This window comes from Lepus europaeus, chromosome X (assembly GCF_033115175.1).
Source record: "Lepus europaeus isolate LE1 chromosome X, mLepTim1.pri, whole genome shotgun sequence".
Classification (NCBI taxonomy): Eukaryota; Metazoa; Chordata; class Mammalia; order Lagomorpha; family Leporidae; genus Lepus; species Lepus europaeus.
The window spans coordinates 133,266,825-133,289,022 of NC_084850.1; the positions used below are offsets into that span (position 1 = coordinate 133,266,825).

General features: G+C 42.9%; 1 protein-coding gene across 1 annotated transcript in view; it reads right to left on the reverse strand.

Annotated features, from left to right (window-relative positions):
* Positions 1–22,198, reverse strand: part of BMX (BMX non-receptor tyrosine kinase) — a 52,512-nt gene that overhangs the window by 20,243 nt on the left and 10,071 nt on the right. The window contains exons 4-11 of the mRNA XM_062183210.1: positions 19,645–19,726; positions 16,603–16,722; positions 15,644–15,708; positions 12,036–12,211; positions 8,661–8,723; positions 7,948–8,001; positions 4,286–4,340; positions 1,731–1,810 (exon numbers count right to left, since the gene is read on the reverse strand). Of these exons, the coding sequence (XP_062039194.1) occupies positions 1,731–1,810; positions 4,286–4,340; positions 7,948–8,001; positions 8,661–8,723; positions 12,036–12,211; positions 15,644–15,708; positions 16,603–16,722; positions 19,645–19,726 (695 nt within the window). The remainder of the gene's footprint in view (positions 1–1,730; positions 1,811–4,285; positions 4,341–7,947; positions 8,002–8,660; positions 8,724–12,035; positions 12,212–15,643; positions 15,709–16,602; positions 16,723–19,644; positions 19,727–22,198) is intronic.

The window sequence follows — 22,198 nt, forward strand, 5'->3', positions numbered from 1 at the left end:
TACTTCATCTGGTTGTTATATAGATTCAATATCTGTCTATCTGCTCTATGCTTGGCACATAAGAAACATAATAAATAATAATAAATTGCTGTGGTTGTAATATCATTCTAGTTAAGGCTGCAATTATAAAGAGGAGAAAGGGTGCATATTTTTGGTACAAATGGCCAACTGGCTTGTGGTGTCAGCATGAAATTCACTCAAGCCCACTGAGGAAGTTTCATAAAAGAGGGTTTCTGTTTTCATTAATTAGGACTGTTTTCATTTGATTCCTTATCTCTTTTCTGATTTGTCTACATGGTCACCTTCAGAAATGAATCTGGTGTCAAAAAGTATGACTAAGGCATTTAATATGAGGTTTGGCTGAAACTTCAGGGCAAGAGGGTCATAGAGCTTTTTATACTCAGTGATCAAAGTCTTCTCCCAGTTCTTGGCTTTAGCCAGTATCCAGGTGTCATCATGTGCAACTGAGATGCACTGGGGACAGGACTTCTGGCATTGAAAAACATTGTACAACCACTCAGGGTACATCCTATTATCTCATGTAGGAGATAGGTATTATAAAAACCTTCTCAAAATAAAATAAATAACTTTCATCACTTAATTATCATAAGTATAAACATAAGTATCATGAGGTAGGGTACACGCAGAAGACACCGAGGCAGAGGGTAATGCGAATCGCTGTTGAAAAAGAACACACACATAGAAATATGTGTTTCCAAATGATCCTAATCAAGTTTTGGTCTGATTCCCGTTCCAAAATATTGAGGGTTTCAGTGTAGACACAGAATGTGGATAACTTGTTATTGGAAGCATGGTTTCAAGTCAGACACTTTGTGGGTAGATCTTTATAAACTCTCTTTGACCCTCAATCCTCCCATCTGTAAAATGGGGAAACGAAAGCAACTGTCCTGAGTGCTTTGTTGGACAATTACAAGGAACAAAAGAGCTAACAACCAGTGGGAAAGTGGCTTATAGCACTCCAGATGTTGGCGATGGATGGCTTTGTATGAGATGACTATGGAGTGTCTTATATGCCTAGGTGTTGGGGTGCAGGGAGTGGAGCAAGGAAAACTACTTTTGCCAGCAGCAACAACAACTGTAACTGCTCTTAGCTTATTAAATGCTCACCATGTGGCAGACACTGTTCTAATCCCATATGGATTAGCTAACAGTAGCCCTAGAACATAATCATCATTATACCCCCCTTTCAAGTGAAGAAGTTGAGCCACAGAAATTTGTTCAACTTGCTCAATGCCGTGAAAGCTTGAAATGGCAGAGCTAGCATTTGAATCTATAAGTTTGGCTTCAAACTGGAACTCAGCCATACAGAGAGGACAGCACCTTAGAAAGAAGCTATGCAGAGAACATAGCTGCATGGATTCAACCTTCTGCTGACTCTGGAAGGACTCACTAAGCACTGGATATTGGGGTAGGTTTCTTAGCTCAGCGCATGACTAGGGTTGAGAGCGCAGAGGCTCCGTTGTTATTTTGCTCTCTCTTTCTGGGCTTAGATTTGCATGGAAGGGAATCAGCCAGGAGTTTTTTAATAAATGCTTCCTGAGGCTGTGCTCAGGCACTCCGCTGTTGCCTGCGTGGGCAAGAGATAGGCTCACCCAGAGAACAGCCCCTTGCAAGCAGATGGCATCTTATTCTGAAATGTGATGATGTGATTAGCACATTCACAGAACATACATAGAAAAAGAGAAGAAAGAAATCATCATCATACTTACTTCACAGCCTTACTAAATAAGGACACTGTGTACATTCCCACCTGGCTGGAATTTCGAACCATAAATGCTCCTTCTTTTCCCTGAAGAGGGAGGAAAATGAAGAAGGAATGGGGCACATTTTCATTATTCTTGAAAACAATTTTTCACCATAGTTGGAAGGAAAAGAACTCTTTTACATCCACTTTAAACTGAAGGACCCTTGTGGGGGAGAGGGACAGGAGGCTAGACCTGGGCAGATACCAGGGGCTTCTTGGGGGGTTGGATGTTCCCCAGGGTCCAGCGGGCACGTTCTCTGGGAAGGAAAAGTCTATCCCCTTTGGAGAGCCTCTGGGCGTGCCCAGAGCAGAGCTGCCTCTCCCCTTTGGAGAGTCTCAGTATTCTCCTCAGCATTCTCTTCACCTGGTTCCCTCAGCATTCTCCTCAGTATTCTCTTCAGCTGGTTCCCTCAGCACTCTCCTCAGCATTCTCTTCAGCTGGTTCCCTGAGCACTCTCCTCAGTACTATGCTAATTGTCCCTCCGAACCGGCCAATCCCATATGCTAATTTGTTGACTATATAACCTGTGTGAAACTGCTGTTCAGGGCTCCTCACCGCCTTAGGTGGGAGCCCGTTTGCGCAAACGTACAATAAATACCTCATGCTTTTGCATCAACTGGTCTGGAGTCTGGATTTTTGGGCGTCCTCTCGAGCAAGTGGGCATCTCTACAACTGAGAGGTCCAACAAAACGTTACTGAGGTCACAGTAAATCCAATAGTTGACATAGAAGAGGTGCATGGTGTAACTTTCCTCCTTTTCTCTCTCAAAATTCTTATGAATCTATCCTTTATGCTTCAATGCTTTCTCTTCAGTTATTTATTTGTTTATTTAATTTATGTCAGAGGAAGTAGGGAGGGAGGAGAGAAAGAGGGAGCAAGCTAGAGAGAGCATTGTCAACCACTGAGGATGGGCCAGGCTACAGCCAAGAAACAGGTCTCTCTCATGGGGGGCAGGGACTCAAGTACTTGAACCATCAAGTGCTGCCTTCCAAGATGCACATTAACAGGAAGATAGAATCAGGAACACAGCCATGACTCCAGCTCAGGCACTCCAACATGGAATGCAGGCATCCCAAGCAATATCTTAATCACTAGGCCAAACACTGGTTCATTCTCCAGTTTAATTTTTAAGCCTTTCTGGTAATTTTCTGTTTTGTACTTATACAAGTCTAATGTATCCATCTTTAGCAAATAAAATTAGGATCACGTATCCCTATACCATGCCTTTGGAAGGTCTTAGGAAACAAAACATGCAGAATAAATCACTTGTTAAAAATTTTCGACTCAACTTGTCTTTCTCAAGTTACTACTTTTAAGGAGATCCAGATTCAGAAAGAGCAGATAATTCTCCTTAATTTTTTTTTAAGATTTATCTGTTTATTCAAAAGGCAGAGTTACAGAGAGGCAGAGGCAGAGGCAGAGGCAGAGAGAGAGGTCTTCCATCCACTGGTTCACTCCCCAGATGCCTGCAATGGCTGGAGCTGTGCCGATCTGAAGCCAGCAGCCAAGAGCTTCCTCTAGGCCTCCCACACAGGTACAGGGGCCCAAGGACTTGGGCCATCCTCCACTGCTTTTCCAGGCCATAGCAGGGAGCTGGATCGGAAGTAGAGCAGCCAGGACTTGAACTGGCACCCCTATGGGATGCCGGCACTGTAGGCAGTGGCTTTACCCACTATACCATGGTGCTGGCCCCCATCACATTCTCTTTAATACTTCTCAAAGAAATAATCAGTGGGTTCCGTGTTGTATTAGATTGAACTATATCAAAGTACCAATTTTATAGATCAAAAGAGTTTGCTGCTGGTAATTACATACTAATTGGTAATAAAATCAGATAAATTGATTCTTTTTCACATCTGCTGTACTCTGGTTTAGGTAATACTGAGCAGTGGCAGAGCTGATAGAAACAGTTGTACTGATGGCCTCCAAGAAATCATCTCTCTTATTTATGGTCCTGCGCAGCACCCTCCCACACTGACTCTGAGTTGGGCTATGTGATTACTATGGCAAGTTAAGATGTTAGCAAATGACAAAAGTAGAGACTTCCTAAGTGCTTGCACTGCATGGCTTGTCCTCTCTGATTACTACCATGCTGTGAGGAAGCCCAAGTTAGGCACACGTAAAGGCTGCTTGGAGAACTGCCTCTGGTGCCTCGATGACTGTCTCAACTAACTCTCCCCACCCGCGAGTAAAGCCATCAGCCATGCGGCCATGCAGCCGCATGAGTGATCCTAGGCAGAACCTGCAGAGCAACTGTTGGCACAGCTGATTCACAGAATCACAAATCATAAGTCTGTTTCATGTCACTAAATTCTAGGATGGTTCATTTTGCAGCAATAGGTACTGGACACAGAAGAAGTGGATAGACTAAAGGGCTGGGTAACCCAAAATCCGACAACTAATGCTAAAATGAGCTGGCGTACAATTAGCACCAAGGTTTCTGTGAGACGTACATTAAATTCTGGGCCTAACAATAGAAAGAGATTCTTAAAGGCTATTTTAAACACAAGACTACAAACCTTTTGTCTCAGTAGCTGCTCAGATTGTGACCTGGAGATGTTACCAGCAAACCAGCTGCAATAGGAAAGAATTCCATATTTGAGAATTAATTATTTTTCCATTGTATAACTTGGCACTCAACTTTCTAATCCTTAAAATGAAGCATTGGCCTACATCAGGGGCCGGAAATCTGATTGAGAGAATCACCCAGGAAGTTTTTGAAAAGCATAGATATTTGAGTCTCTACCACCCAATTTTAATATTGAGGTGGCGCTTGCACATTTGAATTTTTGCTTAGTATAAAAGGGCATATTATTATGTAAGGAGTATAATTCAGTGAAGACAATGTTTGTAAATACCCATATCCTAAACAATATTGGATATATATATATATGTATGTATTTATATAGCTTCCACATATGACAGAAAATATGTGGTATTTGTCTTTCTGTGTCTGGAATATTTCTCTTAGCATAATGATGTCCAATTCTATTCATTTTATTGCAAATGTCAGGATTTCATTCTTTTTTAGGTATTTCATTGCATAGGTAAATCACATTTTCTGAACCCATTCATCCACTGATGGACATTAGGTTGCTATTGTGATTGGTGCTGCAATCAACAAGGCATTGCAGGTGGTCTCTTTCATATTCTGACTTCATTTCCTCTGGATATATTCCCAGAAGCGGTATAACTATAGATATGTGGCCATATCAAAATAGATATCATAGATCTATTTTAGTTTTTTGAGAAACCTACACATTGTTTCCCATAATGGCTGCACTGATTTCCATTCCCACCAACACTGTATTGGGGTTCCCTTTTCTCTACAACCTCATCAGCACTTGTTGGTTTTTGCATTTTTGATAATAACCATACTAATTGGAGTGAGATGATACCTCATGGTGGTTTTGATTTGCATTTCCCTGATGGCTAGTCATACTGAACAGTGTTCGATGTGTTTGTTGGCCATTTGTATTTCTTCTCTTGAAAAAACATCTGTTCAGATCTTTTCCCTGTTTCTTAACTAGATAGCTTTGTTGTTGTTGAATGTTTTGAGTTCATTATATGTTTTAGATGTTAATGTTTTGTCAGATGCATGGTTTGCAAATATGTTCTCCCATTAAATAGGTTGGTGTATAGGAATCTTTGGCTTTCCTTTATGGGACCTCTAAGCTTTCTTACATTTCACCATTTTTTGTTTAGATTTATTCATTTATTTGAAAGGCAAAATTACAGAGAGAGAGAGAGAAAGAGAGAGAGAGAGACAAAGATCTTCCATCTGCTGGTTCACTCCACCAAATGGCTGCAATGGCCAAGGCTGGGCCAGGCAAAAGCTAGGAACCAGGATCTTCTGGGACTCCCACGTGGGCTAAGGGGCCTCAATCACTTGCGTCATATTCTGCTGCTTTCCCAGGCCATTAATAGGGAGCTGGATTGGAAGTGGAGCAGCCAGGACTCAAACCAGCGCCCATATGGGATGCTGGTGTAGCAGGTAGCCACTTTACCGGCTACACCACAGTCCATGGCCCCCATTTCACCATTTCTAATGAGGGCTGTAGATTAAACCAATGAAGACTATTCCAATGGGAAAGTCAGGGTTGCCATTGATGAAAGCTCTTGTCTTTCAATTCTGTCATTTTCTTTTAATAATCTGATAGATGCAACAGCATCTATTTTCAAAGAAAATTCCTTTTTAATTTTTTAAATTTTCATGATAACAGTAGATAAACGTAAGATTATATTAGTACAGGAACAGTTATACTGAATTGAGAAAAAGATGATGTAGGAAAGCCTGGAGTAATCTTTAAATATTTGCCTTTTTACTAAGTTAGCCAAGAACATTACATCATACTTTACACGTGGAGCTCAACAGGCCAAGAATTGTTTCTCATGTGAGGTCAGCAATGTCTGTGCCCTTTTGGCTTTGGCCAAAATGCCGTACTAAGGAAATGAGCAGGGTGTGAGATGGGATGGGACATAGGTTTGGAGGATTGGGAGGACTTCCTTTTTAGAAGAAAACATCTGAGGAGGAAAGAGAAGAGGGTGGAGGTAGGGGTTGTAGGAACAAATCCAGGCAGACCCTGTCACAGAGCTTGGTAAGAAGGGATGGAGGTGGTCCTCTGGGTAATGTCTATATTAACTGAGGAAGGGGATATCACTGGAAATAATTCAACAACATGAAAAGAGCTGAATAGCTTTCATCCAGCCAGCTTGGAGGTCTAGATTCTAGCCAGAACTTCCCAATAAGGAATTGTATGCCTTTGAACACGTGTCTCGTGACCTTTGACTTCCCCATCTGTAAAATTGAGGGCAGAGCTGATTTTAATAAGTGTGAAAATGTCTTCTAACTCTATCCTTATAAATGTTGTATAATTAACTCTTGAGGTATTGACTGATAGTTTTCTTAGTAATTACCATTTTAAGCTCATTATAGCTAATCAAATGACCCTTCAGGGGATACGATCTAGGATATATATCTATGGGCACATAGAAGGAAGAGATGCTAAGGAATAAGGAGAGAGGCCTGGAGAGGCAAGGTGAGATGGTTTTTATACCCTATCTCACCCCATCATCAACTCACACAAATACACATTTTATCTGTGTCATAATTTTTCTGAGGCTTGGTTCTGTTTCTTTTAAAAAAATTGAGTATTTTAGTTTTGAGCATCAAAGGCCTATGTCTAGTCCTAACATTTGATTTTCTTTTACTTTTTAAAACTATTTATTTATTTATACCTAAGCGCCTACATTTGTAATTGAATGGAGTAGGATAGTTCATGCCATTATGGCCATAAAACAGATGACACTGAGGGCATCAAGTGTTGTGTGAGAAGGCAAAATCCCAGACCACATAGCCCTATAGTCCTGAGCACACATCATCATCTCTTTGATTTTGAAGATGACAGGTCTTTCCTGATAATTTTGCCACCCTCTTAATCATCCTAGTGTCCAAGTAGATTTTGTGTCTCGGAGGGTTAAGTGTCTAGAAATGGAATACGCTCTATTACTCCCGTCTCTCCTTAATACCAATATGTAAGTCTAGGGTACAATAATTTGTCCCTATTTGTAGAAAATAGAACCTTATGTTTTGAAAAAGACCTTAATGGACACTTAGGCAAAACTATCTCAGTATAATCAGGATGACCTCACATTCTCATTTGCCCAGAACAGTTGAGTTTATGTCTGATGATTGGGAGTAAGCTTAATAGTGGACTCTTTCTCTCTCTAAAGTATCCCAATTTGGATGTTAAATGATAAGGCCACCTTAGGAATTTTACCCTGTAAAACTACTGCACTATAAATAACTTTCCCCCAAACCTAACTATGCTAATAAGAACTTTTAAACGTCAACTTGACAAGAGGCCTCTAGGGAAGAAATAATGAGCAGAAATATCGAATGCTTCAGACAAAGTGAAGTGAAAGAGGATATTGGGTATATGAGAAATCCCATGAATATATGCAGCCAGGTTAGGTAATCCAGATTGGGGAAAATATTTTCTCAGAAAATAACCCAATTGTCACCTGTCACCTGAATAAATGGCCCAGGGCCTTACATGAGTTTACCCGTAAATAAAGCCTCCTGACAAAGTCTATGCCATCTCTTTTAGTGCCTTTGGGGAATTGAATAGAAGTATCTATGTCTAACTTTAGAAAAACACAAGGACCCTTCAACACTCACTCATAATCATCCAGGTTTTCCTCTTCTTCAGATGAACTTGACTCCGGGAATCCCCTTAAGAAGAGTTGGGAAACAACATGAATTGCAAAACCACCAAGAAACAATCCAGGGTCTAGAAAGGTGATATCAAATTCCACTTTGTTTTTATCCACATAAATACAAATTAAACTCTTAGGTTTCCATTTTCGCACTTGGAAAGGTATCAACAAAGTGAAGAGAGAGCTGCCCGAAAGCTGGGCTCATGCCCAATTTAATGGTTCTTCAATATAGGAGGTCCCCAGGAAGGCCCCCAAGAACTCAGATTTCTGTGACTCTTTCATGAAATAGATTTAGACTCCTCCAGGAATGGCTGAAGTATGAAGTTAAAAAAGAATCTTGGGTTGTGCTTAGAGCAGTTCATAGGGAAGAGTTAGTCAACTCTGTGTTGCTTTTCCTTGTGCTCAGGACACCTGAGTCAGATATGCTAATGTTCACACGAACGCCACTGTGTATCAGACATGATGAGTGGAGAAAATCATTGTGAGGAAAATTATAGGCCACAAATGACCGATGCAGGCCCACTCAAGAGTTCAAAGAAGCAAACTACGTGGCCATTTTTAATTTACATGTACCTGAAATGTAAAGCCTAGTTGCAAAATTATTGTGAATGTCACTAGTTTTCCTGCAAATGGAAGCAAATGCTGGATGTAAAGGAATATCTGAGTCTGATTTACCAGGAAATCTTGGAGATGCTGTGATTGGTGGCGCTTCTTTCCGTTGGGCTACTGCATGCAGCGCTGCACAGAGAGAGAGATTTCACAGATTTGTGAGCGTCTGCTTACTTACAGAGCTTAACGAGAGGAATGATGTCGTTCAGATATGCTTTAGCTTTACTAGACATTTTGACCCATACTTCTCGTTTGGACATTTGAGCTAACGAGCTACTTTCACATTTTGGTCCGTTCAGAGACTACAGCTGTAGCTGCAGTTTGGCAGTACCCCTAAACCAAAGAGGATTGCTAATATCACCCTATAGCGACTGCAAACAGTAGACAACCTGGGGTAATAAGCTGCCTTCACTGGGTTCGCCATGATTTTTTATACATATGAAAGCATTTTGTCACATAACCCATTCAGATAAGTTCTTTTCCTCCTTGCTGTTGTCATTAGAGTTAAAAATCTTGAAAATATGGAACTCTTGGTTCCATCTGGGCACAGGTGGACCAGCAGGATTTTCATCATCTTCTGCCAGCCCTCATTCTCTCTCTTTCATTTTGGGTGTTAAGCAGATTATAAGGAAGTACCTACCTCTCAAAGTCCAAATGCTGTTTTATCTGGGATGTAGGACCTACTTCCTGTTTGCCTTCAAAGCCCAGGCTTTTATTTATTTATTTATTTATTTATTTTTTGGAAAACCATGCTTCATGGAGACAGTAGCCTTGGCAAAGGAATGTTTGTCTGGCTTCATTTCAAGGAATGCTTAAAGCCCTCAAGCACTGGATTGCCTCCTTCTGCACCTTCCTAAAGAGACTTGCCTACAAGAAGAGCTTATTGACTTCATCTCTTTGTAAGGAAATGTATTTAAAAAGGACAAACAATTAATTTAGCTTTGTTTTAAGACTATGGGGAGAATGGCCATCAGCAATGCATCACTTACATTTCCATATATCATGGAATACTATATTGATCCTAAAAATCAACAGGTAGTGAGTAGTAAGAATCTGGGTTTGCAGATACATACATGGCAGCATGTGCATTAAGAGCATTCTCTAAAACTCTGTGATGTAGCACGTTAAGCTGCCACCTGCAATGCCAGCATCCCATATGGGCACCAGTTCGAGTCCCGGCTGCTACACTTCTGATCCAGTTCCCTGCTAATGTGCCTGGGAAAGCAGCGGAAGATGGCCCAGGTCCTTGGGCCCTGAACCCATGTGGGAGACCCAGAAGAAGCTCCTGGCCCCTGGCTCCTGGCTTTGGCTCCTGGCTAGCTCCAGCTGTCGTGGCCATTTGGGGAGTGAACCAGCAGATGGAAGATCTCTCTCTCTCTACCTCTACCCCTCCCTCTCTGTAATTCCACCTTTCAAGAAAAATAAATAAATCTTTAAAAAAGAGAGCATTTTAGAGGAATGTACATGAATATACTGCAATATTTGGATGCTTTCATGGGAGCATGGATTATTTTACTGATCAGAAAAAAATGAAGATTCAAAGTAGCCCAGGTGAAGACAATAGAACTGACAGAAATTTGATAAAAAGTATTGTCACTAGTATATGAGCTAAGAATCATTGTTGTGTTTTAAAAATTCAAGCCCATGAAGACCTTTAAGCAATTACTGTAATTAACTTGCAGATGCCATGCTGCTACTGTTAAGTGATTAATGGATCCTTTGTTCGGATAAGTAGCTTTCAGAGGTTCTAAGAAAAAATCCAGTGTTGGGACAAAATCTAAAAGGTTGCCAAATCCAATGGGTTGTCAAAATTTAATAATCAAGACACATTGCATTTTAGTGGGATGCTTTTTAAAAACATTCATGCAAAGCACCCTTGATGAGCAGAACGTCAACATTTCCAATGAAGATGGGCTCCGGCCATGTGTGAGCTGGAAGCTCCTCTGCAGCAGGCCCCAGCACATCATAGTTCTCCAGTGATTATCTGAAAATTCATTCCCACACATCTCCTTCAGTGACTCACGGGAGGAACCTGGCACAAAGCACACATGGCACTCACTGTCCTTGGGTCTGGGCTCGCTGGTTATCTAAATTCCACAAAAATCCTCGCCTACAGGCAAATAAACATAAAAACATCACCCCTCCCCTCGGGCACTGCACATAGATTAGAACACTTGGATTCTAGCTCCACCTTGGAATGAAAGGGACCGCATTAAGAAGCATACACTTGCAAACTCTTTATGGTGTCATGGCTGTAGCATCGGTATGGGGAGGCATTTGCTTTAGGTAAACATGATGAGGATGGAAAGAATACAGGAATAAGAAGGCAAGGGAGAAAACAGAGAGACACGTGGTGAGTCCGAGAGATGCTTTGCATGCACTGTGGGGAAAGACAAGCGTCTATCCCCTGGAGGGTTGCTGACAACTGGGGGAGAAGGTGGTGGACAGTGGACCCTGATGGGGGAAAATCTGAAGCAACAGATAAGGAAGGGTAGTTGCTTGCCCCTTTCCGTATGGTCATCTTGCAATTCAATTTGATATTGATCGAGTCTGGCAGACTCAGTGACAGACCCCAGAGAGACACACTATGTACCATCTTTAAGGCATTTCCAATTGTGGCTTTAGCCAGAACTTTTTTTCTCTCTTTTTTAGAAATATGTATTTATTTATTTGAAAGTTAGAGTTATATAGAGAGGGGTAGATATATACAGAGTGAGAGAGAGAGAGAGAGAGAGAGATTGATTTTCCATATGCTGTTTCACTCCCCAAATGGCTGTAACAGCCAGGAGCCAGGAGCTCATTCCAGGTCTCCCACATGGGTACAGCAGCCCAAGCACTTGGGCCATTTTCTGCTGCTTTCCCAGGACATTAGCAGGGAGCCAGATCAGAAGTGGAGCAGCCGGGACTCGAACCGGTGCCCATATGGGATGCCAGCACTGGAGGCGGCAGCTTCACCTGCTATGCCACAGTGCCAACCCCAGCCGGAATCTTGAAACTGAAAAATGTGAAAAGACTAATGTGTTCAGGAGAGGTGAAATTCTGAGAAGGCAAGTCATGGGTTTGCTTGAAATGCTGTTTGTCATTTGCCTAGCAATGCTGAAACATGTTGTGAAAACAAGCCCACCCTAAGGTTTTTGTATAAAGGCTACGGTGGAAAGATTCTGTGTTCTGGAATGAGGGGGCAGAAAGGGGCAGGAGTAAAGTGCTCAAGTGCTCATTAGCTCATTAGATCAGACAGTGTAAGAGGAAAGTCTATGCTGCTCAGCATCAAAGGGGCCACTTGATTCCCCAAGTCTTCCAGCTCAAGCACAGAACATTTCGTGAGAAAATAACCCAATTTCAACAGAGAGCTGTATCAACAGCTTTGAGGCTGAGGCCTGAGGCAGTGAGAACAATGCCTACTCTACACGCTGGGCAGCCAACCGAAACACCAGGGCTTACCTTTTCAGTTTCCTTACTTGCCACCAGTCAGGGCAGTCTTCCCTGGGAATATACCCCGTGTTGATGTTTGGCTGGGAGACGTAGTTTCTCCTTGAATCGCTGTCGTATTTAACTAGGCTGGCACTTGAAGACGGCACATCCATTTTGAGAACAGGAACTGCTCGAGGAATCTTGAGCTTTGAAGGACAAGAGATTTTAATGCATTATAGTGAGGCACAGATCTGTGTACTGGGAACCAACAACCAAAGTGAGCTGAGAGAGAGAGACAGAGAGAGAGAAAGAGAGATAAAAGGGAGGAAAAAGGAAGAAATGAAAGGGAAAGAAAGAGAGGGGAAACAGGGACTATTAAGCCTTAGCAAGGACATGGAGCTACATGAACTCTAATACTGTCTCTGGTTGGAGTATGAAATGGTCCAATCACTTTAGAAACCTTTTCCCAGAATCAACTAAAGTTGGCTGTGCTCATAATCTATGAGCAGAAATATGTATGTTCACCCAAAAGTGAAACCAAAAGATTTAAAAGAATCTTCTTACCAGAATTATCTGAATTAGATAAAAAAATGTAAACTTCCTAAATGCCCATCAAGAGGACAAAATAATAAACATATTGTGGTAGCAGTGAGCTGAATAGTGGTGCCCCCAGAAATGTTCATGATCTAATTCCCAGAACCTGTGAGTCCCTAACATGGTAAGAGAGACTTTGCAGACTGTGATTATGTTAAGAATCTTGCCATAGGGAGAGAGAAAAGGGAGGCAAGGTGGTCAGAGATTAGAAAGATGTGAGGGGGGAAGCAGGTGTCAGAGAGCAGAGAATCTGCCGCTCTTCTCCTCTGGAGGTGAAGTGCCAAGAGCCACTGAATGTAGGAGGTCTTTAAGAAGCTGGAAAAGGCAAAGGAAACAGATCCCGGTGCCCCATTGCCCCGCCTGCCCCAAGCCTCCTGAAAGAACAGCGATGTAGACCCACTCTAGACTGCTGAGCTTCACGACTATTCGAGAATAAATTCCTGTTGCTCTAGGCCACTGAACTTGTGGTAATTTAGTAGAGCAGCAGTAAGAAACAAACACAGTGCCATATTCACACAATGGAATTCTATACAGCAATGAAAATAAGCTGTAATCACATACTAAAACTCGAGTGAGTCTCATACACTGAACAAAAGAAAATGGACAATCAATGACCATATATTTTATGATAACATTTTTGTAAAGGTCAAAACCCGGCAAAAAATGTATGAGATTGTAAGTCAGGCTAGTGGTAGTGTTTGTGGAATGTAGTGACTAACAGGGAACACGAGGATGGCCTTGGGCTTCTGTTTCTCCGTCTGAATGTAAACTATACAGATGTGTTCAGTTTGTGACAACTCATCAAGTTGAACACTTAGGATTTGTGTTTTTAAAAGTCATGGTACATTAAAAATTTACATGATAGTATGTGTATTTATGTGTGTGTATCTGCTCTACATTTAGTTTTTTCACACTCTATTTGCTCTTTCTTCAGAAATATCATTTACTCAGAGCTGAGGCTTTGACATTCTGGAAATTTTAGCTATGCATGACACTGTTATTTATGCACTGTGAGTTGGGTTCTCTCCAAAGATAAATGCATTGGAAAGTTCCTTAAACGGAAGTGCAAACAGAATGACTGGAGAGCTCATTTTTATTCCCACCAATCAAAGAACAAGCCCTCCACTGAATGCTCTGGTAAAAACAAAACAAAGGAAAACATGCTTTTCATGATACCCTCTCTGATCCCTGCTTCATTTGGGCAGCTTATATTCAAAACAGGCCTATGAACTCTTGACCAGATTTGCCTGATAATTTTCAACACATTTCCCAGAGACGGGAGACTGGATGCCAGAGACTAGATGCAATGGATTCTGACTCCTAAATTATCCTCTGCTGTTAGGGTTGTTTAAAACAAACCTGATTGGAATTTCACCCTTTGGGAGCGTAGAATTCAGTGACTTTTAGTAACTTTATCAAGTTGTGCAATCCTCACCACAATCTAGTCTTAGCATATTTCCATCACCCCAAGAAAATCTCTCATGCCCATTTGCAGCCAGTCTCAACTCCCACTCTGGCCCTAGGCAATCACTAGCTGACCTTTGGTCCTCATAGATTTGCTTACTGCGAACATTACTCTTAAATGTCTTACAAGGCCATACTTTCACAAGGACACACCTTTTGGATTTATGCCCCATGCTCGTCATGTGTGATTTCATCTTGATCTTTAATTATATCAGCAAAGACCTTGTTTCCAAGTAAGGTCATATTCTGAGGTTCTGGAAGAACATGAATTTTGGGAAGCACTATTCAAACCCACAATAACAGATTATTTCCATCCTTCATGTTGGTTTGCAAGAATTATATGGATTTTACTTAGAGAGAAATGTGTGTGAATGTGTGTAGCTGAAAATAAGTATCTAAGACACCATAGACTTGATGTGTGGGTGAGGACATGTCCTCTTCCTTTCAGAGAACCACTGGGAGACCATTATATGTGTCTCTTGGCACTGGAAGCAGCTGATGCCTGCCTAGGAAGGCTAAAAGGAAGCTGTGACTATCAACACAAGTAGAACACAAAACAGCGCAACAGCTCAACACGCAGGAGTGAGCTGCATGCAGTTTAGTTAACTAGAGTGATGAAGGATTTGGTTGTTTCCCGCAGGCCAACTCCACCCTTGGGAAGACTTGCTGAGAGTCACCTTGATACGAAGTCTAACCAAGATGAGTGAATTGACCCAGTGGAAGGGTTGAGGAATGAAATCCCAAGAGCTAGGATCAAGACACCATCTTCTGTCACAAAACTACATTTGAATCTGCCCTGTGGGAAGCCCACAAAAGTCTCCCATAAGATAAAGAATCGGCAGTGTGCAAACTCACCCAAACAGTATCGCCGTCAAAGCATGATAGGACCAGCTACATGAGTGTCTCTTTTCCATTAGATACCCTCCTCTTTGGTCCTGCACTGCAAGGGTCAGAAACCCTAGCCTCTCCACAGCCCCTCTCCAAAAGCAGGCTGCCTGCCAGCTGAGGCAGACTGAGCAAGGTGACAAGGAGGAGTTTTACTTGTAATGATGTTTGAAATTGTGTGATTATAACAGGATGGGCCATTCAAAACTTGTTCTCATGACTACCAGTATCAGGGGAAATTTTTTCAGCTGGGAGTGACTAGGAAGCTATGAAATCTACCTAAAACTTTACCCGAAGACAGAGAGGACAGTCCACCGAGTAGCTTTGAAGGGATAATGGCGAGAAAGAATTATGTTGCTTCCTGCTTGTGCCCTAGAGTCTCATTCCAACACGAGGCACTGGCCATGCCTGTGCTAGGGAACCAAGGAATAACAGCTGCCTGTTCTGTGTGAGGCCATCTTAAGGACTTCTCTCAAAGACCCAGTGAATACAAAAATAAAAATGCTACAATGAGCCTATATTTCAATCCATTATTTGATACCAGCCATAGTTATTAGTGACAGCTCACATTTTCCCCTCCCTCTCTTTGATGAGCTGTCTGAACAAAGCCCAAGTGTCCTAGTCTTGAATCTGGCAGCTCTTTGTTGATTTGATATATCCTGACCACAAAAAACATTTTTAAAATGTCAACTTACCACTCTGTCTGGGAAGGTAGGAGCTCTCTGTTTCTCTTCGTTGATTGCAACATGAAGATCAGCATCTGAAAAGTAAAACTTTTAAAATATATAAGTCCCTCGCTTCCCTAGAAATAAAACTCTGGATAGACTCTGCACTTAAAGCAAACCCGCTCTACCTACTCTGTCATTAAGGAATTGACACACATATACAGAATGGAAAACTACCTTAAATATATCTTTTCAAACTTAGCCATCATCATTTTGGTATGTAGAGTGATTAAAGTGTGACTTACATTTTATCTCTTGATATATTGTTGAACATTTTTGTTTATTTTGAAAGGTGGAAGGAGGAGAGAAGGAGAGGGGAAGAAGGGAGGGGGATCTTCTATCCGCTGGTTCACCCATTCCTCAGTTGCCCACAACAAAGGCTGGGCCAGGCTAAAGGCAGGAGTTGGGAACGCAATCCAGGTCTTCCACATGGAAGGGACCCAGCTACTTGAGGAAGCTGCAATCAGAAGTACAGTGGTATGGAAGGTGGGCATCCCAAATAGCGTCTTAACTGCTATGCCTAATATCTGCCCCGATATACAGTTTTTGAAGTATGTAGTTTCGGTTTTTTAGTTTATGATTTTTGTTACTTACATGAAGAGAGAGCTGGTTTTCTTAAGAGGGAAATGTAGCTTTTTAGATCATGGTGATGTGTTTACCACATTCTACCTCTTTGGAGTTTAACTTAAGCCAGGAAGAAGTTCTCATGAAGTGAAAGAATGGCAGATATTAATATTATTATTATTTTAATAGCTATAACTCAATTGGCCCTAGAATTACACTTCATTTGCTATATAACATCTGTGAGGCTGGATTTTCATGATGCCAACCAAGTTGGCACATCTTATTTACTTCCAAGCTGTTTTAGGGTTGGCCTAATGGGGCACCATCCCCCCAGTGCCCAGCCCAAAAGAGAAGTCACACATTACATGCTTCCCAGAGGGTACATCCTGGGGCTGCTTTACAGGTCTGCTGGCAGCACAGGTACTTCCCGTCCACGAAGAATCCACTGTGGTACTTGATCAGCAGGTGAGGGTTGCCCCTGATCTCTGGGGAGCAGGCAGGAAAAAAATAAGATGTGAATGAACATTGGTCCAAAAGAAAAAATGCATTCAGTAGGCATTATTATCACATAACGGTAAAAACCTCATTTTGCCAGTAACCATGGTAAGAGCACATGGGTCTCAAAGGATGTAAGTTTTCCACTCAGAAGACAATAAGCTAAAGAGTCTAACCACGTATAAAGTGAAAACAACAAAATAACTTATAGAGGTTGAGCGTCCCTTATTTGTAATGCTTAGGACCAGTGTTTCAGATTTCAGAATTGTTTGGCTTTTGGAGAATTTGCATAGACTTTGCCGGTTGAACATCCCTAAATCTAAAAATCTGAAATTCCAAATGCTCCAAAATCTGAAACCTTTTGAGCATCACGTTGGTGCGCAAAAAGTTTCAGATTTTGAATTTGGGATTGTGGGATTAGGGCTGCTGAACCTGTATCACTCTTGAAGGAAAAAAAAAAAAAACTAGTAAAATCTGCATATACAGGTTATACAGGTGAGCTTGGTGTTAAATTACAGAAATTCACCCCTGAGGGCAGTGAGGGGGCTACCGCACACGGTGCTCTCTGGGAGAAGGGGGCTGGGGGGCAGGAGTAGGTCTTAGCAGAGAAGGAAAAAAAAGCGTTCTGCTGTGCATTCACTTCCCCTCATTTTTTATTTTGAAAAATTGCAAATGTACAGAAAAGTTGCAAGAATAGTACAGTGAACATCCACGTTGATCCACCACTTGTTAACTGCCTGCCACATTTGCCCTATCTTTATCTTTGTTCATATGTATCACTTTACATATTTTTTTTTTTGACAGGCAGAGTGGATAGTGAGAGAGAGAGAGACAGAGAGAAAGGTCTTCCTTTTTGCCGTTGGTTCACCCTCCAACGGCCGCCGCGGCTGGCGCACTGCGGCCGGCGCACCGCACTGATCCGAAGCCAGGAGCCAGGTGCTTATCCTGGTTTCCTATGGGGTGCAGGGCCCAAGCACTTGGGCCATCCTCCACTGCCTTTTCGGGCCACAGCAGAGAGCTGGACTGGAAGAGGAGCGACCAGGACAGAATCCGATGCCCCGACTGGGACTAGAACCCAGGGTGCCGGCGCCGCAGGCAGAGGATTAGTCTATTGAGCCACAGCACCGGCCATATGTATCACTTTAAGATGTATTATTTTTATATTTTGCTTAACAATGAGAGATTAGGAAGTAGTAGATATCACAAGCTAAATAATGTTCTTTGAGCTGCTGCACTAACCCTGGACTTAAGACCTCTGGATTTGTTACTGTGGGAGAACAACAGCAAATTTATTTTAGCAGTTGTTTGAGATCTTTTTTACCCGCAGTCAAAAGCATTACTCATGGATGCAAATCATCTACTGCACATGTGGCTGCCCTAGTGATGGGGACTTGCTGTAGTTTTCTGAGGAGCTAGCAAACGTGTTTCTGCCTCTCTGCTCTCACTTCATTTTTCCATATGCCTTCACAGCAACTGCCCAGGGGCCGTCCAAACTTGTCCCATATAGATAGTTCCTGAAGGACCCACAGATAAAGACCCACAACATGACCAAGAGCTGCACACAGATGTTGTCTACATAGCAATTGTTCGCCTCCCCGCACCCCTCAAGGAGGTTGAATGGGAAGCAGAGTCTTAAAGCTGACCCTGGAAACTCCACTATAACCACAGAGACTCACGCTCATACGTGACACATGACTACTCCAAGAGAAAAAGAAATGTGATCTCTCATTTTACAGGTTAGGAAACTGATACCCAGAGATACAGATATTAGTCTATTCTTTTAAATGGCACAGCAGTGCAGAAGTTGGCTGCAGTTTTGTGTCACTCTAAGAGGGATTCCCTCCTCACTTCAGTGAGTTGGGAGTGGGTGAAGGATGCTTCCCTCCCACAGTGGGCCACCTGACTTTCCTACAGAATCAGTTGTTAGGCCCTTTCATGCAAAGGGAAAATTAAGCCCTGTGTGTGGAAAGGACGTGTTTGCCTCCAAGTAGAGTCGGTGTGTGTAATTTGAGGTGTACTGAGGAAAGGCAGGCTCTAACACTTGAAGGAAAGAAAAGCTTCGCCAGTCTAGGAGCTCAGTGCCTGAAAATGCACAGATGAAATCATTATTTGAGTGAAAGATTGTCTTCAGACCATTACCCACTTTAAAGTAAAAATATTGCAGAGGGAACCCTCACAATGCCAAATTATGGCAAAGATGCTCCCTCCTATTACAGGCTGTTACTAGGGCAGCCTAAAAATCGCTGAATAAAAGCTTCAGCAGGCCCTTGTGTTTATAATGTACTGGGAAAAAAAAGTGGCTTTGGGAGTCTAGCATTATGGTGCAGCAGGTTAAGCTGCCATCTGCAGCACTGGCATCCCATACGGGTGCTGGTTCATGTCCTGGCTGTTCCATTTCCAATCCAGCTCCTTGCTAATGTGCCTGGGAAAGCAGGGGAAGATGGCCCAAGTCCTTGGGTCCCTGCACCCATGTGGGAGACCTGGAAGAAGCTCCTGGCTCCTGGCAGCAGCTAGGAAATGGTAAGTGCTTAGTGCATACTGGGTATAATTTTCCTTAAACATCAAAGGGACAGCAGCCACAGGACTTGATACAGGTCTGTGAGCACCTGAACTTTGGCCTAGTAAAGGCAAGCCCAGTGGGTGGAGACCAAGTGGCCTGGCTTTCCCAAGCTGCTGTGAAGGCACAACAGCCAGCTCTGTGCTGAACAGGGAAGGGCATCCGACCCACAGGCTTCCTGTATGCAGCCATGAGCATGTGAAATGAGGATGAGTCTGGCACAGTCCCTGGGGGTGGTAGACAGATCAGGAGGTTCTCTCTTGGCATTGCGTCCTTTTACTACCGTGGTGTTCCTCTATCATGCTTCAAAAGACCCCAGTCAATTCCTCTCTTTTATGACATTTTTAAAAAATACCTTTCTGTAATGCTTTCAACCACTGACTCCGGCTGTCTTCATTTGATGCATAGACATAGAGAAGCCCATCCTTGTAGACGATCTGGAAGGGAAAGGATTTGGAGCATTTAGATAAAATTACATCATAGTTCACTCTGGCACATCTGCAAGTTTCCTGTTATCCATATATATAATTTGCATTAGTTCTGGAATAAGGTGATTTTTTTTGACAGGCAGAGTCGACAGTGAGAGAGAGAGAGAGACAGAGAGAAAGGTCTTCCTTTGCCGTTGGTTCACCCTCCACTGGCCGCCGCGGCCAGCGCGCTGTGGCCGGTGCACCGTGCTGATCCAAAGCCAGGAGCCAGGTGCTTCTCCTGGTCTCCCATGGGGTGCAGGGCCCAAGCACTTGGGCCATCCTCCACTGCACTCCCAGGCCACAGCAGAGAGCTGACCTGGAAGAGGAGCAACCGGGACAGAATCCAGCGCCCCGACTGGGACTAGAGCCGCAGGCGGAGGATTAGCCTATTGAGCCGCGGCGCCGGCCTGGAATGAGGTGATGAAAAAGCATACTCTTAAAAATCCTGCACTCCTCAGTTGGTTTTATCCCAGACACTCTTACATGGGAGATCATAGCAGTGATGTACCTAAAAGTGGTGACCATTGAGGTCTCAGCAGAGATGCCCTGTGCCATTGAGAAGTCTAATATGTTAGACATGACGTGTGTCTTAGGAAGGGTCTTGTCCATCTGCCTACCCAGTGGTGATTGCTTTTGTAGTCTATTAGAAAACATTTATTAAAAATGCCTCCAGGGATAGAATGTCCTTTACTTCACTATGCCATCTCTGCTGATTTCTTATATTCGCATTATACAGCTCATGCTTATGTTGAATAAAAATGTATCTCCCTATTACTTCAATCTGCTACATTACATGGCACCCAGGAATCCCCAAGTAAGCTCTTCTCTATTCTTTCACACATGTGTAAACGTTCAAAGAGTACAATATCTTCTCCAGATCCCTCTTCAGTTTCTTCAACTCCTGTTAGTAAATAATACATACCATTTGTTCAACACTTACTAGTTGCTGAGCTCTTTCTTAGTTAACCTTAATATTTTAATGCTATTTCAACTCTGTGAAAAATATGAGTATGCTATTTTTCCAAATGAGAGAAGTTGAATGTATGTCATAGCTACACACATGTAAGTAGTAGTAGGCATAGGAGTTCTGTGAGGCTCCAAGTCCTGTGCTCTTTTGAGTACCCTATGTCTCTGTGATGTGTTTTCAGCATCTCCAAACACTATCCCCCAGCTTATCCCAATTGGGTAATATTTTTTAAGTGGAAAGTACGGGTTGTTAATTAACTGGATTATCAAATTTCTTTTTTTAAAAGATTTATTTATTTATTTGAAAGATAGTGTTACAGAGACAGAGAGAAAGAGACAGACAGACAGAGGTCTTCCATCTGCTGGTTCACTCCCCAAATGGCTGCAATGGCCAGGTCTGAGCCAGGCTGAAGCCAGGAGCTAGGAGATTTATCTGATTCTCCCACATGAGTGACAAGGGCCCAAGCACTTGGGCCATCTTTTGCTGCTTTTCCCAGGCCATTAGCAAGGAGCTGAATCAGGCCATAGCAGAGAGCTGGATCGGAAGTGGAGCAGCTGGGACTCGAACCGCGCCCATATGGGATGCTGGCACTGCAGGCAGCAGCTTTACCTGCTACGCCACAGCGCCAGCTCCGAGCAAGGAGCTGAATCGGAAGTGGAGCAGCCAGGACATGAACCGTACCCATATGGGATGCTGGCTTTCAGGTGGCATGTTTACCTGCTATGCCCCCATATTTTCTTTCTGACTGTAAGTTCCTAATACTAGCACTAGGTAGTCTGGCCAGCTGAAAAAAATCCATTGCCTTTAGATCAGAGTGGGAAGTAGTCATGATAAAAATGAAAGTCGGGTATGGCTTAGTTCAAGCCACTTCCAAAAGTGCTCTCCACAGCATATCATGTTTGGAATACATCAGGGCAAAATTCAAACTCCTGACCACGGGTGTGCAAAGCTCCTAGTGAGTCCGTCCCACTGCTTCAGGCTTGCTTCTTTCACTTTCTCGTGCTTTATTCAGAGGAACTGCTTAGAGCTGGCCACAGATACCAAGCTACTTCACACTTCAGTGTCTTGACACCTGTTGCTTTTGTCCTGCTGTGCTTCCTGTCTTTGCTGGGTTATGCACTACTTGTGCTTCTGAACCTGAGTGTCACCTCCAACAGAACATCTCCCTGACCTCCTGGAGGGAGGAACAAAGCTCCTGCTGCCTGGGGCACCATGGATGTCCTCTGCCCACTTCCAGCTCAACACTCATCCTCATTGCATTATGTTCCCTTGTCAGTTTTGCCACCTCCTTGTAAATGCCTTGGGGCAGGGGCAGTGTTTCATTACCTATAGTGTGCCCATCAGCTCCAGCTCATAGCACAGCAAAGATTAACACTATCTAATAAAAGAGATTGTCAGACCTGTGGCAGGCCAGGCCACTGCAGTTTACACTCTCTTCTTGTCCTCCCCTCCCCCCCAGGAAAGGCAGATTG